The 17996-nt window shown below is 33.0% G+C and overlaps 3 protein-coding genes and 1 long non-coding RNA gene across 6 annotated transcripts; 2 read left to right on the forward strand and 2 right to left on the reverse strand.

The window, feature by feature from the left end:
• Nucleotides 1-1209: 1209 nt before the first annotated feature.
• LOC127091931 (uncharacterized) lies at nt 1210-5759 on the reverse strand. Of its 2 annotated transcripts, none has more exons than XM_051030677.1 (5): nt 5585-5759; nt 5426-5498; nt 5284-5339; nt 4983-5106; nt 1210-3662 (listed from the first exon to the last, which is right to left on the reverse strand). In XM_051030677.1, exons 1-4 carry the CDS (start codon nt 5632-5634, stop codon nt 5004-5006), a joined length of 282 nt encoding a protein of 93 aa, XP_050886634.1. In that variant the 5' UTR covers nt 5635-5759; the 3' UTR covers nt 1210-3662; nt 4983-5003. The 2 variants fall into 2 exon arrangements, with proteins under 2 accessions (XP_050886634.1, XP_050886633.1); XM_051030676.1 differs by lacking the exon at nt 1210-3662 and adding an exon at nt 3733-4038 and having other exon boundaries at nt 5585-5748.
• On the forward strand, nt 2471-4769 carry LOC127091929 (protein ABIL2). 2 transcript variants are annotated; one of them, XM_051030673.1, is made up of 9 exons: nt 2471-2598; nt 2681-2763; nt 2851-3001; nt 3194-3293; nt 3406-3498; nt 3600-3642; nt 3717-3826; nt 3913-4058; nt 4195-4769. In XM_051030673.1, exons 1-9 carry the CDS (start codon nt 2503-2505, stop codon nt 4363-4365), a joined length of 993 nt encoding a protein of 330 aa, XP_050886630.1. In that variant the 5' UTR covers nt 2471-2502; the 3' UTR covers nt 4366-4769. The 2 variants fall into 2 exon arrangements, with proteins under 2 accessions (XP_050886630.1, XP_050886631.1); XM_051030674.1 differs by having other exon boundaries at nt 3738-3826.
• Nucleotides 5760-9273: 3514 nt separating the features above from the next.
• Nucleotides 9274-13848, forward strand: LOC127091933 (uncharacterized). Its single transcript, XR_007792033.1, has 2 exons — nt 9274-9758; nt 13436-13848. It is a non-coding gene; the product is annotated as an uncharacterized LOC127091933 (long non-coding RNA).
• LOC127091932 (uncharacterized) lies at nt 10020-15475 on the reverse strand. Its single transcript, XM_051030678.1, has 11 exons — nt 15034-15475; nt 14731-14920; nt 14472-14554; nt 14254-14354; nt 13525-13620; nt 13146-13199; nt 12296-12444; nt 12004-12121; nt 11790-11877; nt 10346-10573; nt 10020-10263 (listed from the first exon to the last, which is right to left on the reverse strand). The coding sequence occupies exons 1-10, from the start codon at nt 15179-15181 to the stop codon at nt 10365-10367; spliced, it is 1236 nt and encodes a 411-aa protein (XP_050886635.1). The 5' UTR covers nt 15182-15475; the 3' UTR covers nt 10020-10263; nt 10346-10364.
• Between the last annotated feature and the right edge of the window lie 2521 nt (nt 15476-17996).

The following is a 17996-nucleotide window of genomic DNA, read 5'->3' on the forward strand; positions in this document are numbered from 1 at the left end:
AATATATTAATATTTCAAAATAATATTGCACTTTATATTATACTTTTTACTTGTAGTTTAGTTTTAGTATTTCATATTTAACAAGTAATTGTATTTGTATTTTTATTTAAATGTTTTGTAAAACCCTTTATAGTTATTTACACGCCCAAAAATAATTTTGATAAAAATATCCAAACATTTTTTATACAAATAATTTTTGTTGTAAATATGTCTAAACAAAAATCACTTTATATTAAAATCAATTTTCTCAGAAATAAATTTTTTTACCACAAAATCAAAGATAGTACTCTTTAAAATTTAGAGATGAAAAAACATGTTTAAAGGAAGTCGATGATTGTTGTCGCTTGACTCTCTGAGATGATGATTGAAAAGAAGTTGAAAACATGATATTCTAATTTAAAGGTAAAAAGCAAAGTCTAGTGCATAGTATAGTAGTACTAATTTCCTTTTTCAGAAATCAAAGGAGCCATTCACGGAATTAAGGAAGAAAGACTGACAAGGATAAGGAAATATCAATCCACAAGATGAAAATGATGACAAGTCACCACGATGCCCATCTTATCATACCCTTTATTTCACTTTGTAATTTTGTTATTCAACCACTTATAAAAATTGATTTTATTGCTTTGTTTTGTTCCTAAATAAATTAAATATTTATAAAATTTAGTCACGTTGTACAAATATTAAATGAAATTGATGTAATTAAGAATTGAATCGGTTTCATAATTTTATTAATGTCACTCGTACAAAATAAAAGAGATAAAATCCAATCATTTTATCACAATAAGATCTCAAGGTCCAACACCACCTACCTTCCTCCTACAATATTTATAGCATTTTATCATTTTATATAGATTTAAATAAAAAATGATGAATTTAACTAGTATTTACCCAAATCAATTATTAGTGTACTTCCATTGTCATAAATACATAAAAATAATGCATTCAGTCAAAATTAAAAGGTACAATTGAACAATAAACAATAAAAATTACATTAAAGAAAATAATGTAAGTATGTGTTTGGTTCAAGAATGATAATTTTTTTTTTAAAAATTATCTGTAATTAAAATTAAATTCAATACAAAGTGATTTATATTTAGATATAATCGCGTCAAAAGTGAATTCAATAAAATAAATTAATATCAAAAATAAATTTTAGAACCAAAAAATTTCAATTCTTGCTTCAAACCTTCAAATTAAAATCAAATATTAAAGTAAAATTTTAATTTTTATTGCCAAATATAAACATTATATACTTCATGAATCAATTTTCACTTATTTAAAAGTGGAAACAATTATACACTAGAAATTATGGCCTAAATGATATTTAAGCCAACATGCTTCAAACATAACTCACCAAATCTTCATCACTTTCTCAACTCTGCTGCACCTTTAGTTGTTGCTTTTTTCACAAACCATTCTTTGGTGAGTGTGTCACTTTCCTCAAACGCAGTACCAAATCATTCTGGTGCATTTATGGAGTCTAAAAACTGTGGTCCACAACGTGCTTTCTTTGACATTTTAAAGGACCTAAATTTTCATCTCTCTCATTCTGTTTCCATCTAAGTTGAAAAACAAGAAACTCGTTGAAAAAGTGTCCAAGGTTTGCAACTGTTTCTCCATTTTCCTTGTATGCCCTGTTTGTTTGTTGCATTCTATGTTCTTAAGTAAGCAAATGGGTCACTTGTTATTTGGTTTTTGAGAGCTATTATAATCACAAGAAGGAAAAGTTTCAACCTTTAGTTACTCAACTATACACTCCTTTTAAGTTGTTTGAATTGGGGTGAGTGAGTGTGTTGTTGAGCTTAATTTGGAAATAAACCTATAAAAGCTCCCTCATTGTTTTGTTTTTATGCTTGTTTATTATTTTGATGTTATTAAGGATTGTTTTTCTTGGCTTTTGAGGGTGAATTGTAAATTTAGTATAATATGTATGTGTTGGTGAAGATTTACACACAATCATAGGATTCTATTCTTATGTTTGATTTCTTGTCTAACATGAAAGGAGGAGAACTATTAAATTCTGTGAGCCTTGATATTTCAGAAAAATGAGAACATATGTGTCTTGCATTTGATGTTGTGTAGATCTCAAAAACCTTTATATTTCGGTCACAATTGTGGTTGCGAACTACCATTAGAATTTTGAGGAGGAAGAGCTATATTTTTACATTAATAGTATTTGTTTACAGTGTAGGTGTTAAAAATGGATGTAAACATATCTTTTCTCATTTGTTTATCATAGTAATGGTTGTTAGTTTGATGCTGTCTCTTTTCCTTCATATGTCTTCTAGGACTTATCATAGCTTTTTAATTTTGAACTATTTAGGTCTAAGAAGTTTATTATTATTATTTTAATTGTGAATTGTGATGATATAACATGTCTTCTTTGTCTTCATTAACTTTATCTTGTTTACTTTTGTGTCTCTTCTAACTTCAATTTTCATGTACTTTGTCAATTTTATAGATTGAACCTTCTTCCATCTTCTTCCATTTTTCAAATTCATGGGGAAGATTTCAACACAGCCTCTATCTCGAATGCCTTCTAATTATGATGAAGTTTTCATGCATCAAACCTTGCTCTTTGATGATAGTCTAAAGGTAACTTCGATCCAATAATTCTTCCTTTAATTTTATATAATAGAGTTTTAAGTGTGATTTTTTTTTCCATCTATACTTACAGGATTTGAAAAATCTGAGAACGCAATTGTACTCAGCTGCTGAATATTTTGAACTCTCATACACCAATGATGACCAAAAACAAATGTGAGTTAATTTGCTTGAGTATAAACAATTGTATCGTTTATATTCTTCTTTAGTTTTCATCATCTCTTAATTGTCTTTTATTTGCAGATTGGTTGAAACATTGAAGGATTATGCCATCAAAGCTCTTGTAAATACTGTGGATCATTTAGGATCTGTAGCCTATAAGGTGAGTGATTTGTTAGATGAGAAGGTCAATGAAGTTTTTGGGGAAGAGCTACGTTTATCGTGTGTTGAGCAGGTATGCTTCCACCCTTATCAGATAAACAACTTAGTTAAGTGCTTATACTATAAGCACTTATCATATAACTGTTCTGTATAAGTTATTTTTACTTCAAGAGATGAAAAATAGTCATTATTTTCAGAAGTTGTACTTCAGAGTTTTTGAAAATAAGCTGTCATAACATAGTATTTTTATAATGTGGTACATTAGAGAATAAAGACATGCCATGCTTTTATGGATTATGAGGGGCATACACAACAGTCTCTGGTGATTAGTACTCCAAAACATCACAAGCGTTACATTTTGCCAGGTAAGTTAAGAAGTCATTATTTTCACAATGTAGTTTATTTATGCTATTCATTAGTAAGCACTATTCCTGTGATTTTCAATTATAACATATCTCATATTCACAAATTCAACAGTTGGGGAGACCTTGCTTGGTACCAACTCAACAAAATCAAAATATATAGGATGCCACCTAGATGATGAAGATGATTGGCGGCATTTCAGGAATGGTGTGTTATTTCATTGTATTCAACTTATTTCATTCCATTTTTCTATGATACAACCATAGACATAAGTTTATATATTTTCTTACCTGATTTGTAATTCGCAGCTGTCCGCGCTACGATAAAAGAAACGCCAACGTCTACCTCGAGGTACATACAAATTCAGCATACTGTTAAGAATGTCAATTCTCAATTAAACTGCACAAATATTTTGAAACAATTAGGTTAAATTCATGTCACTACAGTAAAGGGAATTCTCCATCAACTTCGTTACAATCTCAGAGAGTTGGAGCTTTTTCTTTCACTTCAACCAACATGACCAAAAAAGATTTAGGTACTATATGCATAAATTACACTAAGACTAGAGATTTGATTCTCTATTGAAATTTGAATTGAAATCTTAACATGTATGTGCTATAGAGAAGAGGACAGTTTCACCACACAGGTTCCCACTTTTGCGAACCGGATCAATGTCAAGTAGATCTACAACACCAAAGACTAGTAGATCAACTACTCCAAACTCAAGCAACAGAAACGCGACAAGTCCTTCAAATGCAAGAATAAGGGTAAGCAAAAAGCTAATGAAAATAGTTATTGATATATTGTAATAAGATGACATGAATCATGATTGTATTCTCGTGTCATTCAAACATAAATATTATGGTTTCTCTGACGGAGACTCTATTATGCTTTCATTTGCAGTATCCTTCGGAGCCGCGCAAATCAGCTTCAATGCGGTTATCTTCTGATACAAACAACATCAAAGATATGGAACAACACCCGAGTAAAAGTAAGCGTCTTCTTAAGGCTTTGCTTAGCAGACGCAAATCTAAGAAGGATGATACATTATACACTTACTTGGATGAATATTGATGGTAGTTTAATACAGTTGCCTATAGAATGAATGGAAAAAGTTCACCAAAAGAGCAGAAACTACTTACGGATTTTGCTCTAAGCGGCACCAACACTTTATATTGAATGTGTCTGGTGTCTGACATAGACACGTGTGATTTTTTTAAAAACTATTATCGATATCTACTTGTCAGTGTTAATGTTGTATCTGATGTCTATGTTTGTGCTTTATAGGGTTTGCTTGTTTGTTTTGCCTATTTGATTGAGTAGGTTGCCCCTCTTTGTTTCTTCGTTCTTTTCTCTTCTTTTAATGTCCATTTCTTTATGATTTGAAATGAACAATTTTGTTTTCGCTCTTATTTGCTTTTACAAATGTAAGCTTTCAATATTTATTGTGTGTGATGTCTTAAGGCAATTGTTCATCAGCTTTATTTTTATTTAGTTCTAACATTGTGTTATCAAGGAAATAAACTTCATTTCTATGTCCTCGAAACTAGTAGAAACAAGCTAAGTTTAATTAGTAGAAGGGAATTGATTTTTATTAAGAAACACATCTCTGAATCTTCCATGTATAAAAGAAATGGCTTGCTTAAATATTCATACAAAAAGAAATAGTACATTGGAATTTGGAAGTTAACCTTAAGAAGTGAGAACTCCATTTATTGACCAAATTCTTCGATTGTTTTAGTGGCTAGAGTAAGGACATCTACAAAAGCACTGATTGATGCTCTAAGAAATCTGGCTTCTATTGCCTCAAAGTGCCTGAATTTAAAAAATTCCAATAAGAGAAGAAAATTGATTACGATGTAAGCTCGTATGTAAACTCTAAACCCTAAACCCTAAAACTTAAGCGGATTACATAACATGAATTGCAATAAGGAAAATGGTGAATTACTCAATTGACTTAAAACCAATCATGAACACCAAAGAAATACTCACACTAATAGTTTTCCATCAGACACTGTCATGATTCGTTTTACTTTATCAGGTTGCAACTGCAGAAGACATAAAGAAAAAAAGAAAAACTAGTTGAGTAAGTAATGGTGAAAAAATCAAAAAATTCACATGTTAAGAAATTCACCTCATTATCAACGGTTATGGTAGCATATACAACCGAAGCATTCTCTTCAGATCCAAAATCTACTTCCAAATCACTGTAATTTGTCATAAAAATGGTCATAAAAATGTAAAGATAACTATGAATTTGATTAGAGAATTATTGTAGAATAGAGAGAGTAACCTGGTAAAATCCCATTGAGATTGGGATTGGGTGTATGGTGTTGCAGCCATGTTTGAGACTCTGAACAGCTCCAAATGGCGAAGGTGGGAAGAAGAAAACGAAAACAAAATGCACAAAATTGAAATTTATGTTCGGGGCGGGTTGAACCGATTTTTGGTGGATACCCAGTCCAGTTCAGTTCTTATAGATAACTTGCCAACCCCATTTTACCCGGCAACCCCTGAGTTTCAAATTTCTAAAAGTTGGCTTAACAAAAAAAAATTGAATGAAATTTCCGTAAAATTTGATAGTATATTAGGAATTTTTGATATATCGGAATTTATGAAATTTTTGAGAAGTTATAAATAATATTGATATTTCTGATTTACTATTTTATACCGGAAATTTCAACAAAAATAAAATTTCTGATAGTGTTATTTGTTTGAAATTTTAAACACTCAGGATTTTGTCCACAATTTTGGACGATTGTGATTGCACCGACATTTTTGTGTGGTCCAAAATAATGCGAGTTGTATAAATAGGGAGGTCATCGGCGACGGTGGCACGTCATCGATAAGCACCCTAGCATCAGAAGGCTCAATATCATTTGTATGCTCAACATGTGGGATGATGTGTGGGTATGATATATTGAGGTACCACTCTAAGTAATCATCCTCACAGTATGAGCTGTGCTGAATTGAAAAGGTGCGATCTCTAATGGCACGACCAGAGTTGATGATGTTACTCTGAAACCACCTGCCAATACTCGCAAATGGTATATCCGGAACTAGTCGTGTGATGCTTTAAACATAACCATATTGTCGCAATAATAAATAAATAAAGTTAAACATAAAATATATATACATCTCTCTGCCATAGTTGGTATGCCACATGATCAGCATACTCGATCAGCATCGACCGATCAATGGATGTAGTTGAGACGATGGAGATTTAGATATGCTTTAACACCCCATTCTCAAAGTCATTGAAAGGGAACCTGAACTTCAACCTAGAGAACAAGCATTCATATAATGGAATCAAACACCCGACAAAGGAGCTACAAATTCTCTGGGAAGTATCTATGTGGTAGATCGACAAATCAAAAGACAGTCCCACATCTATGTAGGCATACTCTAAATAGGCAACACATTTGAAATATGAGACCATCCTTACCGAGTCTGCCTCCACCCAATGGTACTAAATAACATCAGTAGGTGGTACCTGACCCTAGCGCTCCTTTTAGACCATGTCTTCTTAACTATCATGAAAAATATAATATTAGTCATGAATCCAGAAATGGATTTGGAAGTAAATGTGATCCCTAACCTCCTTATCATGGGGATCACAACATTCATCATTGATCCGCTGTTGCGCACGGGTCAAAAACGAGTAAATAAAAACTTTCGTTTAAGGAAGCGACACTCGATAGTCGTATCGCAAGGACTCTTGGATTGATTTTTACCAACCGAAAACGATGGGGGTTTTAAGATTTAGGTTTTGAATAAAATAACAGTAAAAATGATTTGATTACAAATAAGCTAAAACAGCTAATCCTACTGATTTGGATTCTGACTTATCACTCGCTATTGTAACTCCAATCCCCTAAGCGGCTTCGATTATATTCGATCATGAAATTAATTAGACAAGCGCTATCAAAATCATGTGAATTATGTTCCTGTTTACCGCATAAGCATGTCAGTTTAAAGATTAAGCGAAGCTAACGAATAAATTAAGTTAACACGCGATTAAAATTAGGGAACATGCATACAATCGAATTAAATCATTTATATCATATGAGCAACAATTGAATTAAGCAAACAAAAACAATTGAATAAATAAAATGAATTCATAGGCAGAATTGAACAGAAACCGAAATTGGATTAGAATTAAAATAACCTCAAAGAGGTGGAACCCATAAATAAGTAGAATTTGTCTTAGGGATTAGTTCTTCATGAAAATTATACAAAGCAATGAATATTTTCGTGAATAATGAATAGGATGAATGGGACGTACCACGAATGACTTAGGTTAAACAAAACAAGGAATTCAGATTCTAATCCAAACTAGGTTGGAAAATACAAAAAATCGGTCTAAAACTAATTATTTTCTCAAGTCTGCAACTAAAACAAATTATTCAATCCTTCTACACTTTTAATCAACAGTTGACTTCAACACCAAACTTGTAGCTTATCCTTTCAGCTTTCCAACGCATATTAGAACACATCAATTTGATTCTCGTAACTTAGGTTATTACCTGCACAACGGGAAGGTGTAAATAACTGTTTAAGCTGAAGATAAAAAACTAAATTAAAATAAAGGTAAAAAATAAACTAAGCCTAATAAACACACTAAAACAGTAGAAATGACAAAAAAGACACTCTAGAATTGTCGTGACATAATAGTGAAAGAATGTGCATGAAAATGCATTAATCAATCACCCTAAAAATATCAATAAAATAGTGAGTCATTCATTCGTTTTAGGGGACGTCAACGGGTTCTAGATCTAAAGAAGAATATATAAGAGGAAATTTACCGACATCTACAACCCTAACAACATGACAACTGTGGTTCATCCATTTGTTTCCTTTAGAGGAATAATTTATACTTCCGACAAGATGAGAACTAAAAGTTCACTACCATCTTTAACGGAATCCCCGTCAGACCTAGAGTTATCACTACATACGATATGTTTTTTAATAGGTTGATTAACCTCTAAAAGGTCAATGTTTGGCATTCTTGGGTTCACTATCTCAATACCGGAAGAAACATTATCACTATTGGATATATTTATTATATTTACAAGTACATCTCTTATGTAGACCATAACTAAAACGATGAAATGAGAACAATGAACTGTAAATGAGAGAGAGAGAGAGAGATACGGTACCTGAAGGGTCCAAAAATGGTGGTAACAATTAAATGAATATGACTTAGATTTTGCGATGAACCAGGAAATGTAGGACCCGAAGAAAGAAAAAGGTTGATAAAATGGATGTCACCGGAGCTCAAAGAAGAAAATCAGTGTTTGTAGAAGATAATAAACTTACGGTTTGCACAAAAGGGTGAAAAGAGGGTTTGAAACGCTAAGTGTCCCTTATATATGGGAACAAGATAAATTAATCAATAACTCAAAATGAAACAAAATTGGGAGGTGAAAAACAACTATTGGATATTAGCTCGGGATTACAACGACATTTGAGTGCACTTAAGCACCCTAGAAAGAGGCACCACACCTTAGTCAAGAAATATGGAGCCACAGGTCACAAAGATCTAGCAAAACGTCTCGATGATGAGAGTAACATTTAATACCCTTGTTCTATAGGTTATTCACGACAACTTCCAAACCTCTCCCACTTCTCCAAGCAGTGACCTCAGTACAAGAAATCCAATTGAGTCCTCTGAAAAACTTCTGGTTGTTATGCCACAATAAACATTAGGGGCAACTGTTTTGGGCTAGCTAAATGTCCAATAAGAGAAAGCCTCACGTCGATTCAGGTCTTGGTCACCTCAACCAACTTTCATATATAAGGTACCCAACGTGAAGAAAAATGTATGATTCAAATTCATTCTTACTCTCATATTACTCCTTATTCTCTCACTGACTTAGTATTGGAGTGCTAATCTTGCAGGTCAACTCCTCTCTCTACCGCGCCAGAAGCACAAATTCACCACAACAAGACATTACCTAATCATTTCACCAATCATTTATAATTCCGAACTGAGCAAATTTGATATATTTAACGGTATCAATGTTTTATATATTTTGCATTATCGATATTGGAGTGAGTGTGCGTATTTGTGTCGCATCCTTGTCAGAATCATCACTTTTTATTCTAAGAGATTAAACTAGTTTTTATTTTTTTCTTAAAAATTAAAACAGACCTTTACTATTAAAAGAAAACTATAAAAAAACGTGTTACATTGAATTAAATGAAATTATCTCATGGATAAGGCTATTTTACCAAGTCACTAGGTAGGCCCTTTGAGGCTTGAGCATATTCCATTGGAATATTTGGTTTCATATTTCCTTCCAAGTCGAAAAAGGAGTATATTATTGGTACAAGAACAAATATTCTCTGCGTTACTTTCTTTCTTTACTTCTTCTATTAACATTGTCTGTCTTCTGAACTTGCATTTTCCCAATGCTCTCCAACCCAACATCGCTCTTATCTTATCTATCCTGAAACCGAACCAGGTATGTTTTCTCCCAACATCATTCTTTTTTGCTATGAATATGGTGTTGTCTCTTAATCATTCACGTGCTAAGGCTTTTAATTTATGTTTCCCTTCATGTTTTAGTTGTTTATATTAATTAATTTTCTTGCATGTCATTTATACTCAATTATCTTACTCAATTCAACTGTTCTTTGGTGTTAGTTTTAGTATTTCTTGTCAAAATTTCATTGCTAAAATATCTGGTTATGTATATTCTATTATGAGGTCACGAGTCACGACATTCATCCAGTAGCATGGAGCAGAATTTGTATAGTTTAATAGTTAGAATAAACATACAACATTATATTATAACACAATCGAATCAAAGAAAAATGGATTGCCCATCCTCTTCTCTCTCCCTTTGGTGTTATTGAATATACATTCATCATGTCAATAAGAGTTATGTTCATGTCATTCTTCATATCCGCCTGAGAAAGCAGAGTCAAAATTGCCTTGCACACGAGTCTCATCTATATATTACCCACCTGCAATTAGCAAAATGATTAATTGACTTCCATTATGTGCAGTGTAATCAAAATTGTAAAACAAATACTCATTATAGTTTACCTATTAAAAAAGAAGGGGTTTATTGACTTCCAATGTATGCGATGGAATTTCCAACTCGAACTGGTTTTAATCTCCTTACAAGCTTTCTTCCAAATTCAAGTAACATAATAAGGATGCTAAGGAAGTATAGTAGGCAGAGATGTAGTTTTTCTATTAAGTGGTACTTAATGGAGACGTTGCTTCCACTCTGATTGTCTTTGACCAATAACACCCTTTTCTCATCCCACCCTGCACAATTGGCTTTATCAGAAGAGAAAAAAAGTGTGCAAATAATCAAACTAATAACTGTCTCTAGTGACACTATTTTCTAATATCATCCAGATAGGTTGTTGCAGCTCAATCCCCATAAGCTCAGACTCATTGCAACTTATTACAGAGATTAGTTAACTGTTTACATTTCAACAAGAATTCATTAAAATATAACAGTATCGTAACTATGACTTGATAAGCCTAGGACAGGATTCATCAGAACATAGTGCAGTTAGAATTAGAATTAGGGTCTGATTGAATTGACTTGTTCGAATTTTTATTTAATCACTTGTAAAACTCTTTGGGAGAACATATAGAAACAACTCATCGTAAACTGTTTTTAGCTTACTTTCACAAGTTTCCAGCATAATTTACAAAAGTAGCTTATAGCTTATATGAAAATAAAGTGTTTATGCTATAAATGTTTAATTAAGTTGCTTTTTCTAAACAAGACCTTAATAGAGATGTCATGTTTTTAATAATGAAGTCATGTTAGAACTTTTGTTTGAGCTTACAGGGAGCAAGTGACAGACCGAGAAGTAAAAGTTAGTAACCCCAATAGGAGAAAACAATTTTGCCAACTTGCTAGTTAAATTTCTTTCCTCGAGTCAGTTTTTCATGCAACCAATCTTAATCTGAAGATATTTTTCTTTTGGCAGTGCATTAGAGCTAGGTCATCATAAAGGAATTCACCTGTAAATTCATCTGGGACCGGGTATGCACACTGATGAAACATAGCTCTGTGCTGTGTGGCTGTAGAGATTTGGGCTGTTGGGTGCTAATTAAATCATCTAACCAAGTAGGAAACCAACTAAGAGTTTAACAATCCAAAAATGAATATTGGGTTTGCTGCTGAGAAGAGAGGAACTAGGTGAATTCTGAAAGAGTGAAAATGGTTGTGGTTCTTTAAAGTTAGGATTTTAACCAAATCAGACTTGTATTAGTGGAAACCTTTCTAGGTTATTATGTGGACTAATGGTAAGTCATGTATAGTTAGTAGAACTTTTTGACCGCGTACATATGCCCTAACCCACCAACCAGGTCAATCTCTGCTTGGAGGTCGGACATTATTACTACCACAAGTTAACCAACCAGGCTACAGAAAACAGTCATGGCAGGTGTCACATGAGTGAGCTCGTGTTGGATTGCAAGGCAAAAAAAAAACATTATTATCATATACAAATGAAATACTTACAAGACAATGCATTTGGCAAGTTAGTCCAATCATGTGGAATCATCTTCACTTCTGAGGCCTTTATCAAGTCAAAAAGTGCTTGATTAACCTGAATTTTGAAACGTTTTAGTTCATTTTCAATGTATCTTTAGAGACAAAGTACAACTGGCGAATTCTGAAGTAAGTGAGATATAATAGTTCAATTTATTAGGTAACTATTACATGCAAATTATACCTCTTCAGACCGCTCATGGCTCACTAAATGACCGCCATGAAGATCTACCATCCGAGCCATTGGATGAAATCTCTCGGCAAGTCTTCTCGCATGATATAGCTGAGCAATTATATCATCCCTGAATATGAAGCAATCTCGTTAAAACTATGAAGTAGATACTAATGTGCATGTGACTCATGTTTATGGCATTTTCATGCATAATTTGCCTAATGTGTGTGAATAATCTGTGCATGATTGAGTGTCAAGTTTCATTTCTAAAGCATACATTAATGTCTCCACACACAGTACACACCTGCCATGAATGACGGAAACAAGAAAACCTGCAGATTTGATTGCTTCAATCTCTGTTTGTGTCATTTTATGGTTCCAACATGCACTGAGTTGACCGTCAAAGCCGTGGTTAGATTGCATTCCGCTACTTGATATTCCTTTAACATATTGCTGAAAGAGGGGATGACAGAGACTTAGAAAAACTTTAAGAAAAAAGAATTTGAATACTAAAATCGAGCACAACGTAATGATGTGCAATACTTTGATCGGTAACGAGACATAGGGTGTTTGGCGGGGTTGAGAGTGGATAACTAAATGGTGGGTTAATTTTCCAGTATTTGAATGTTCAAAATGAACAAGGGCAAGGAAATGGAGTTTCTATTATAAAACAATGATTCATTTTATTAGGTCTGTATTCAATGTACTACTCCAGAAAGCATAAGTGGTTTAGAGTATAGATGGATATTAGCTGGCTTATATGATCATAAGTGACATCTATCAATTTCAAGTCTATTTTAATGGATTTATTAACTAAATAATCCTTAGTGATATATATTAGACTCTAGCCAATTTTACTACATAGATATGGATAGGTTTGAGATTAGTAATATGCTGTCATAGTAATATGCATACACTTTTCTGCATTTATAGTCAGGTAGGTTGCACACCTTTGGAATTTAGATACTTTAATTGCAGCCAAGCAGCTGCAACTATCCGCATAATTTTCTGTTTTCTTTATAAATATAAATATACTTTGCTATTAGACTATAGAAACAAACAACACCTAATTGAAAGCACCAAAATAATAAACTTCCAAGCATTCTAAGCATCAACAAACCTAAACTAAAATATGCTTATTTAATGTACTCTACCTGATACAATATCGTTCTCCTCTTCACGGTTCCAACATATTCCTCAAGATATTCCTGCACATCATGAATACAATTTGTTTTTTTATATTAATCTTAAAGACGGCTTTAGCATAGATTTCTAGGCTGTTCTTAACTGTAGTTCAGACTTCAGATATGATCTAAGACCGGAAGATCAAGATAACCTCCTCAGCTTAATGTTAATTCATTACAAAATTCTGACTCTCTTATGTGGTATAATACATGAATACAACCTGAGTTAATCAATTCTTTTTAAATCGTTACTTTTACAGTAGTTTTATATAGCTGGGGAGAAGGGTTAAGGACACAACTTTATTATATGTCAGCAGTAAATAATCAACAGAACCAAGAACATGCGTACTTGTGAATAGTGGGTGTCCAAGTCAACTTCAGCCCTTTGCTCAGGACTCTTTGCCTTCAAGAAACGGTAAGCAACTGAGAATGTCCGTCGGTCAAGCTGTAAAAATTAGAACAAGAACCTCTTATAAGGACCAGATGCAGATTCTAAACTGGTGTAAAGGCTTATGATAGTTTATAGGCGCCAGTCGTACATGTATCAGACAGATCATAATTTCAACAGTATATATCTAATTGCTAATACAATCCTGTTAATTGTGCATTAAAACTGGAATAGGTTTAAAGAATTGCAATTGCACTTTTTTACTCCCAATGAATCGTTTTGTTATTTCTTCTGTTGTTAAGGTTGAAGAAATTTGTCATGGTTTATCTACACTTTTCCCTCAATTGTTAACGATGACCATTGAAGAAATAAAATAGGATGATCCTAACCGCTAGAAATTAATCCAACCAACATTAAAAATATCTAATGTAGCATATTCTGATTGATCATATGCTTTTTAACCATACTAATTAGCAAGTTATCTTCTCAAACTAATTTGAAAGCAGCATATTTGCATCAACTTCCAAACTAAGCACACTAAACATCTAAAGTCTGCAAAATTTTCATGTAAAGTTCACTCATCCTGAACTGAGTTTCTAATTAAAAAGTGTGGCTACCAATTATTTAACAATCGCTGCAAAAGTCGATCATCAATGCTCTAATCACATAGTCCCTTAAAAACAAAAATACCTTTGGAAGACATTGAAAACCCCCACCCGTTGCATTGAGCAACGCCAATGAAAGAACTCTATCAGGAACCATTGCTGCTAATTTACAAGCTATCATAGACCCTGTTTCATTAGGCAACAAACATAATTAAAAGCAAACACAAATAAATAAACTTAGTCTAACCAATCTTATAATAAACCATCTGAATTTTGACAAAATAAAAAACAGAAAATACTGACCCATTGAGTGGCCAAAAACATGTGCCTTTTTCCAACCTAAATGATCCAACAAAGTAATAGCATCCTTTGCCATGATCTTTGTTCTGCACTCAACAATCATTCACCAATATTCAAAATCACTTCATATTAAAGACTTGTTTGGTGAAAAAGCCAAACAATGTTACTTAAATTAAGCCAAATAGTGTATATGACTGAAATTAATAATCCAAAACATGGTGAATAAGAAAACAAAAGATGAAATGGACAAGGTGGAGCTTACGAATAATCGGATTTTCTGATAGGCACGGTGCTCCGACCCACGCCCCGATTATCAAAAGCGCAAACCTCGATACCACCACCGGCCTCATTGTCACCTCCACTCCAAACGGCGTCGTCTTCGTCGTTAGGCACGTCAGTTCCAGTTAATCCCTTGATTTGCGGGCCCCACCCTTCGTATGACGAAGCCAATCCTGATTATTCAATGAATTCAATCTCCAAAAATTCAGCAAAATTTATTAAACAAGCAAAAAAATAAAATAATTATAAAGAAGAAGATGAATGAAGCGATGATGGAAATAAACACCTATGATGAGAAGGACTTTGGTGGGACCGCGACCGTAAGTTCTGTAAAATATTTTGACGTCATTGTTGAGTTGAGCATCCTCGGGTGCGACGGCGGATGAGGAGGTGGTTGGGGAGGAAATCTGCGTTCCGACGTTGCAATACGGCATCGTTGTGACGGCGCGTGAGGGAGATAACGGGAATTGAATTAAAACGAATTTGCAAAGGGAAGAGAAAGAGAGAGAGAAAGAGATGAAAAAAATGTGAAAAGTATTATACAGAGAGAGAGGTAGTTGGCGGGTACAGATGGCAGATAAGAAGTGGTTAATGCCACGTGGGACGGTGGTTCGAAATGGGTTTGGCTTGACGCGGCGAGTGTCAAAGTCAAAATGCCAACTCCAAAATTGAATTCAAATCAACGAAGCTGAGGACGAGGGTGCTACTCTGTTTGCTCGTGGCCGTCTCTGGTAATATCTACACGTGGCAGATAATTCATTTAAACGTGCTTATTTTAAGTGCTTATTTAATTTCTATCACACGCTCTAACTATTTCTTTTTCTGTTATAAAAGATCATTTACTCGTATCTGATCATGTATTGCAATCTGAAATTCCGCAATTTGGTAATTCTTTCTAATATTGTAATGAGATAGGACTCCCATAACCTAAATTTTTAATACAAAATGTTTACTTGAGTCAAACATAAAATAGAAAAAGTTTTCTTTAAGTAATGTCACGGAGAATATTTTAAAATAATATTGTCAACCTATTGGTATTTAATTAGATTTTTATTTTTAAGAAAAACTATTTAGTTTGATTGGACTTAAAGGGAAGTGAATTTGGAAATTACCACAACGTGATTTCCATTTTTCACATTAGATCTTTTATTTCTTTATACCATTTTAAACATAGCTTAAAATGCTTACATCACACTTGGGAATATGAGTTATTATACTTGATTTAACCTCACTTTATATAACCAATGAGTTGATATTGTTTTTAAAATTAAAATAAGTTTTTGTTAAAATGAGGCGCATAAACCAAATCCATAAAATAAAAAGGAAAAAAAATTGAGATTGACGAGAATCAGTTTTAAATTGAATATTATAAATAGTCAAATTCTTTGATTTTTTAAATTTGGGGTCAACTTTTATAAAATATTAATTATTAATTTTTTAAAGTTTTCTCAAGATATGTTTATCATGATCAACGTTTTTGAGATCTCACCATCAACCACTTGATGATTTTAGACATGATTTGCAATACATAGTTGATTTACCTATTGTTCCTCACTGTCTTATGTTATCTCAATTGATTGGATATTTTATAGCAACATTTTTTAATTTTTTTGCATTCGGGTAAATTTTATGAGAGAGCTTGTTAATAAAATTATCTTCAACGAAGCTAGTTTGAGTCATACAAGTTGGTGTCATATTTTTTATGGTTTTTAATATTAGTTGAATCATATGATCTATTGAGAAAACTTCAATCTTGGTGTCATATTCTTTATGGTTCTTAATATTAGTTGAATCATATGATCTATTGAGAAAACTTCAATCTTGGTGTCATATTCTTTATGGTTCTTAATATTAGTTGAATCATATGAACTACTGAGAAAACTTCAATCTTGAAATTAACTAATCAATTTTGATGAATAAGAATTAATATTTCTGATTGGCCATGCCTCTTGTTCTTCATTTTTTACTCAGGTTAAATAATCACTCATTGATTGTCAGATGATTCTACATTACACTGAGATTTGAAATAAGAAAACAATATAATTGAAAGTGAGAGAAAAGAGAAATTCTTGAGGAAGAAGAATGTACTGTTGTCAAACTACACTATAAGTGTTTGCTACAATGTGTGTTAATCACACCTGTGATTTCTGAAACTACACAACTATTACAAAGCTTGTTATTCTCTCTTGATACAAATGCAATAGAGATTCTCTCTATCTATAGATGACATTACTTGCACTCCAAGTAATCATAAAATAATTAACTCAACTAAAACTAAGCAAAGTCAATCTTCTTCAACTATGTCGACTCATTCGAAAGCTACATGCTTCGACTGCATGCTTCGACAAACTGTATTTGACTTTCTATCAAATACAATTAATACAGACTTTGTTCGACACACACTAAAATATCTTTCGACACCCGTCAAATACAAACACATTATTTCGACTTCGACACAAAGAATTACATATTTAACACAACACCTAATTCATTGTGTCTAAGATATCTAGATTATCATTGTTCTTAATCTCTTGAACAATTCGACCTGCATAGCCTTCGTCATTATAACTGCAATCTGATTGCCTGATCTACAATGCTTCAGGCTTAACTTTCCATTTGTTACCTGCTCTCTCAAATAATGGAACCCTGTTTCCATGTGTTTGCTTATTCTATGTGCTATCGAATTCTTTGTCAGGTTAATAGCCGACATGCTATCGATCTTCATGGTCATTGCTCCATGATTCTTCCCTATAATTTCTTTGATTAGATTCATCTGTTTCTTTGCATGTACATTACAAAGTTGCTATCTGTGAGTGCAGTTTTCTGTTAGATGTATTTTGTATGATATCAAAATTATGATACTTTAGCATTTATGTATATTAGACAACATCCTCTGAGTATAAATGTATATCTTAGTATTAGGAAGCATAACAACATGTTTGAAAAGGTTTATGAAAGGTTTCATGTACCAAAGTATGGGTTTTGTGTAAAAAAAACAGTCTCTGTGTCGACACATACGTGCTATAGGTCGACAAATAGAAAACAAAATTCTACAAGTCGACACATACGAGCTTCAGGTCGGCACATGTAACTCATTTTTAAAGTCTGTAGCTTTTGTTTGATGTGACGTCTCCATAGGTCGACACATGACCTATACAGGTCGACACGTGCATCGAACAAGTTGACACATGACTTACATAGGTCGACGCATGCATTAAAAATCTTGAAATTTTGCATTCCTTTTCAAAT

This window comes from Lathyrus oleraceus, chromosome 6, assembly GCF_024323335.1.
Source record: "Lathyrus oleraceus cultivar Zhongwan6 chromosome 6, CAAS_Psat_ZW6_1.0, whole genome shotgun sequence".
NCBI lineage: Eukaryota > Viridiplantae > Streptophyta > Magnoliopsida > Fabales > Fabaceae > Lathyrus > Lathyrus oleraceus.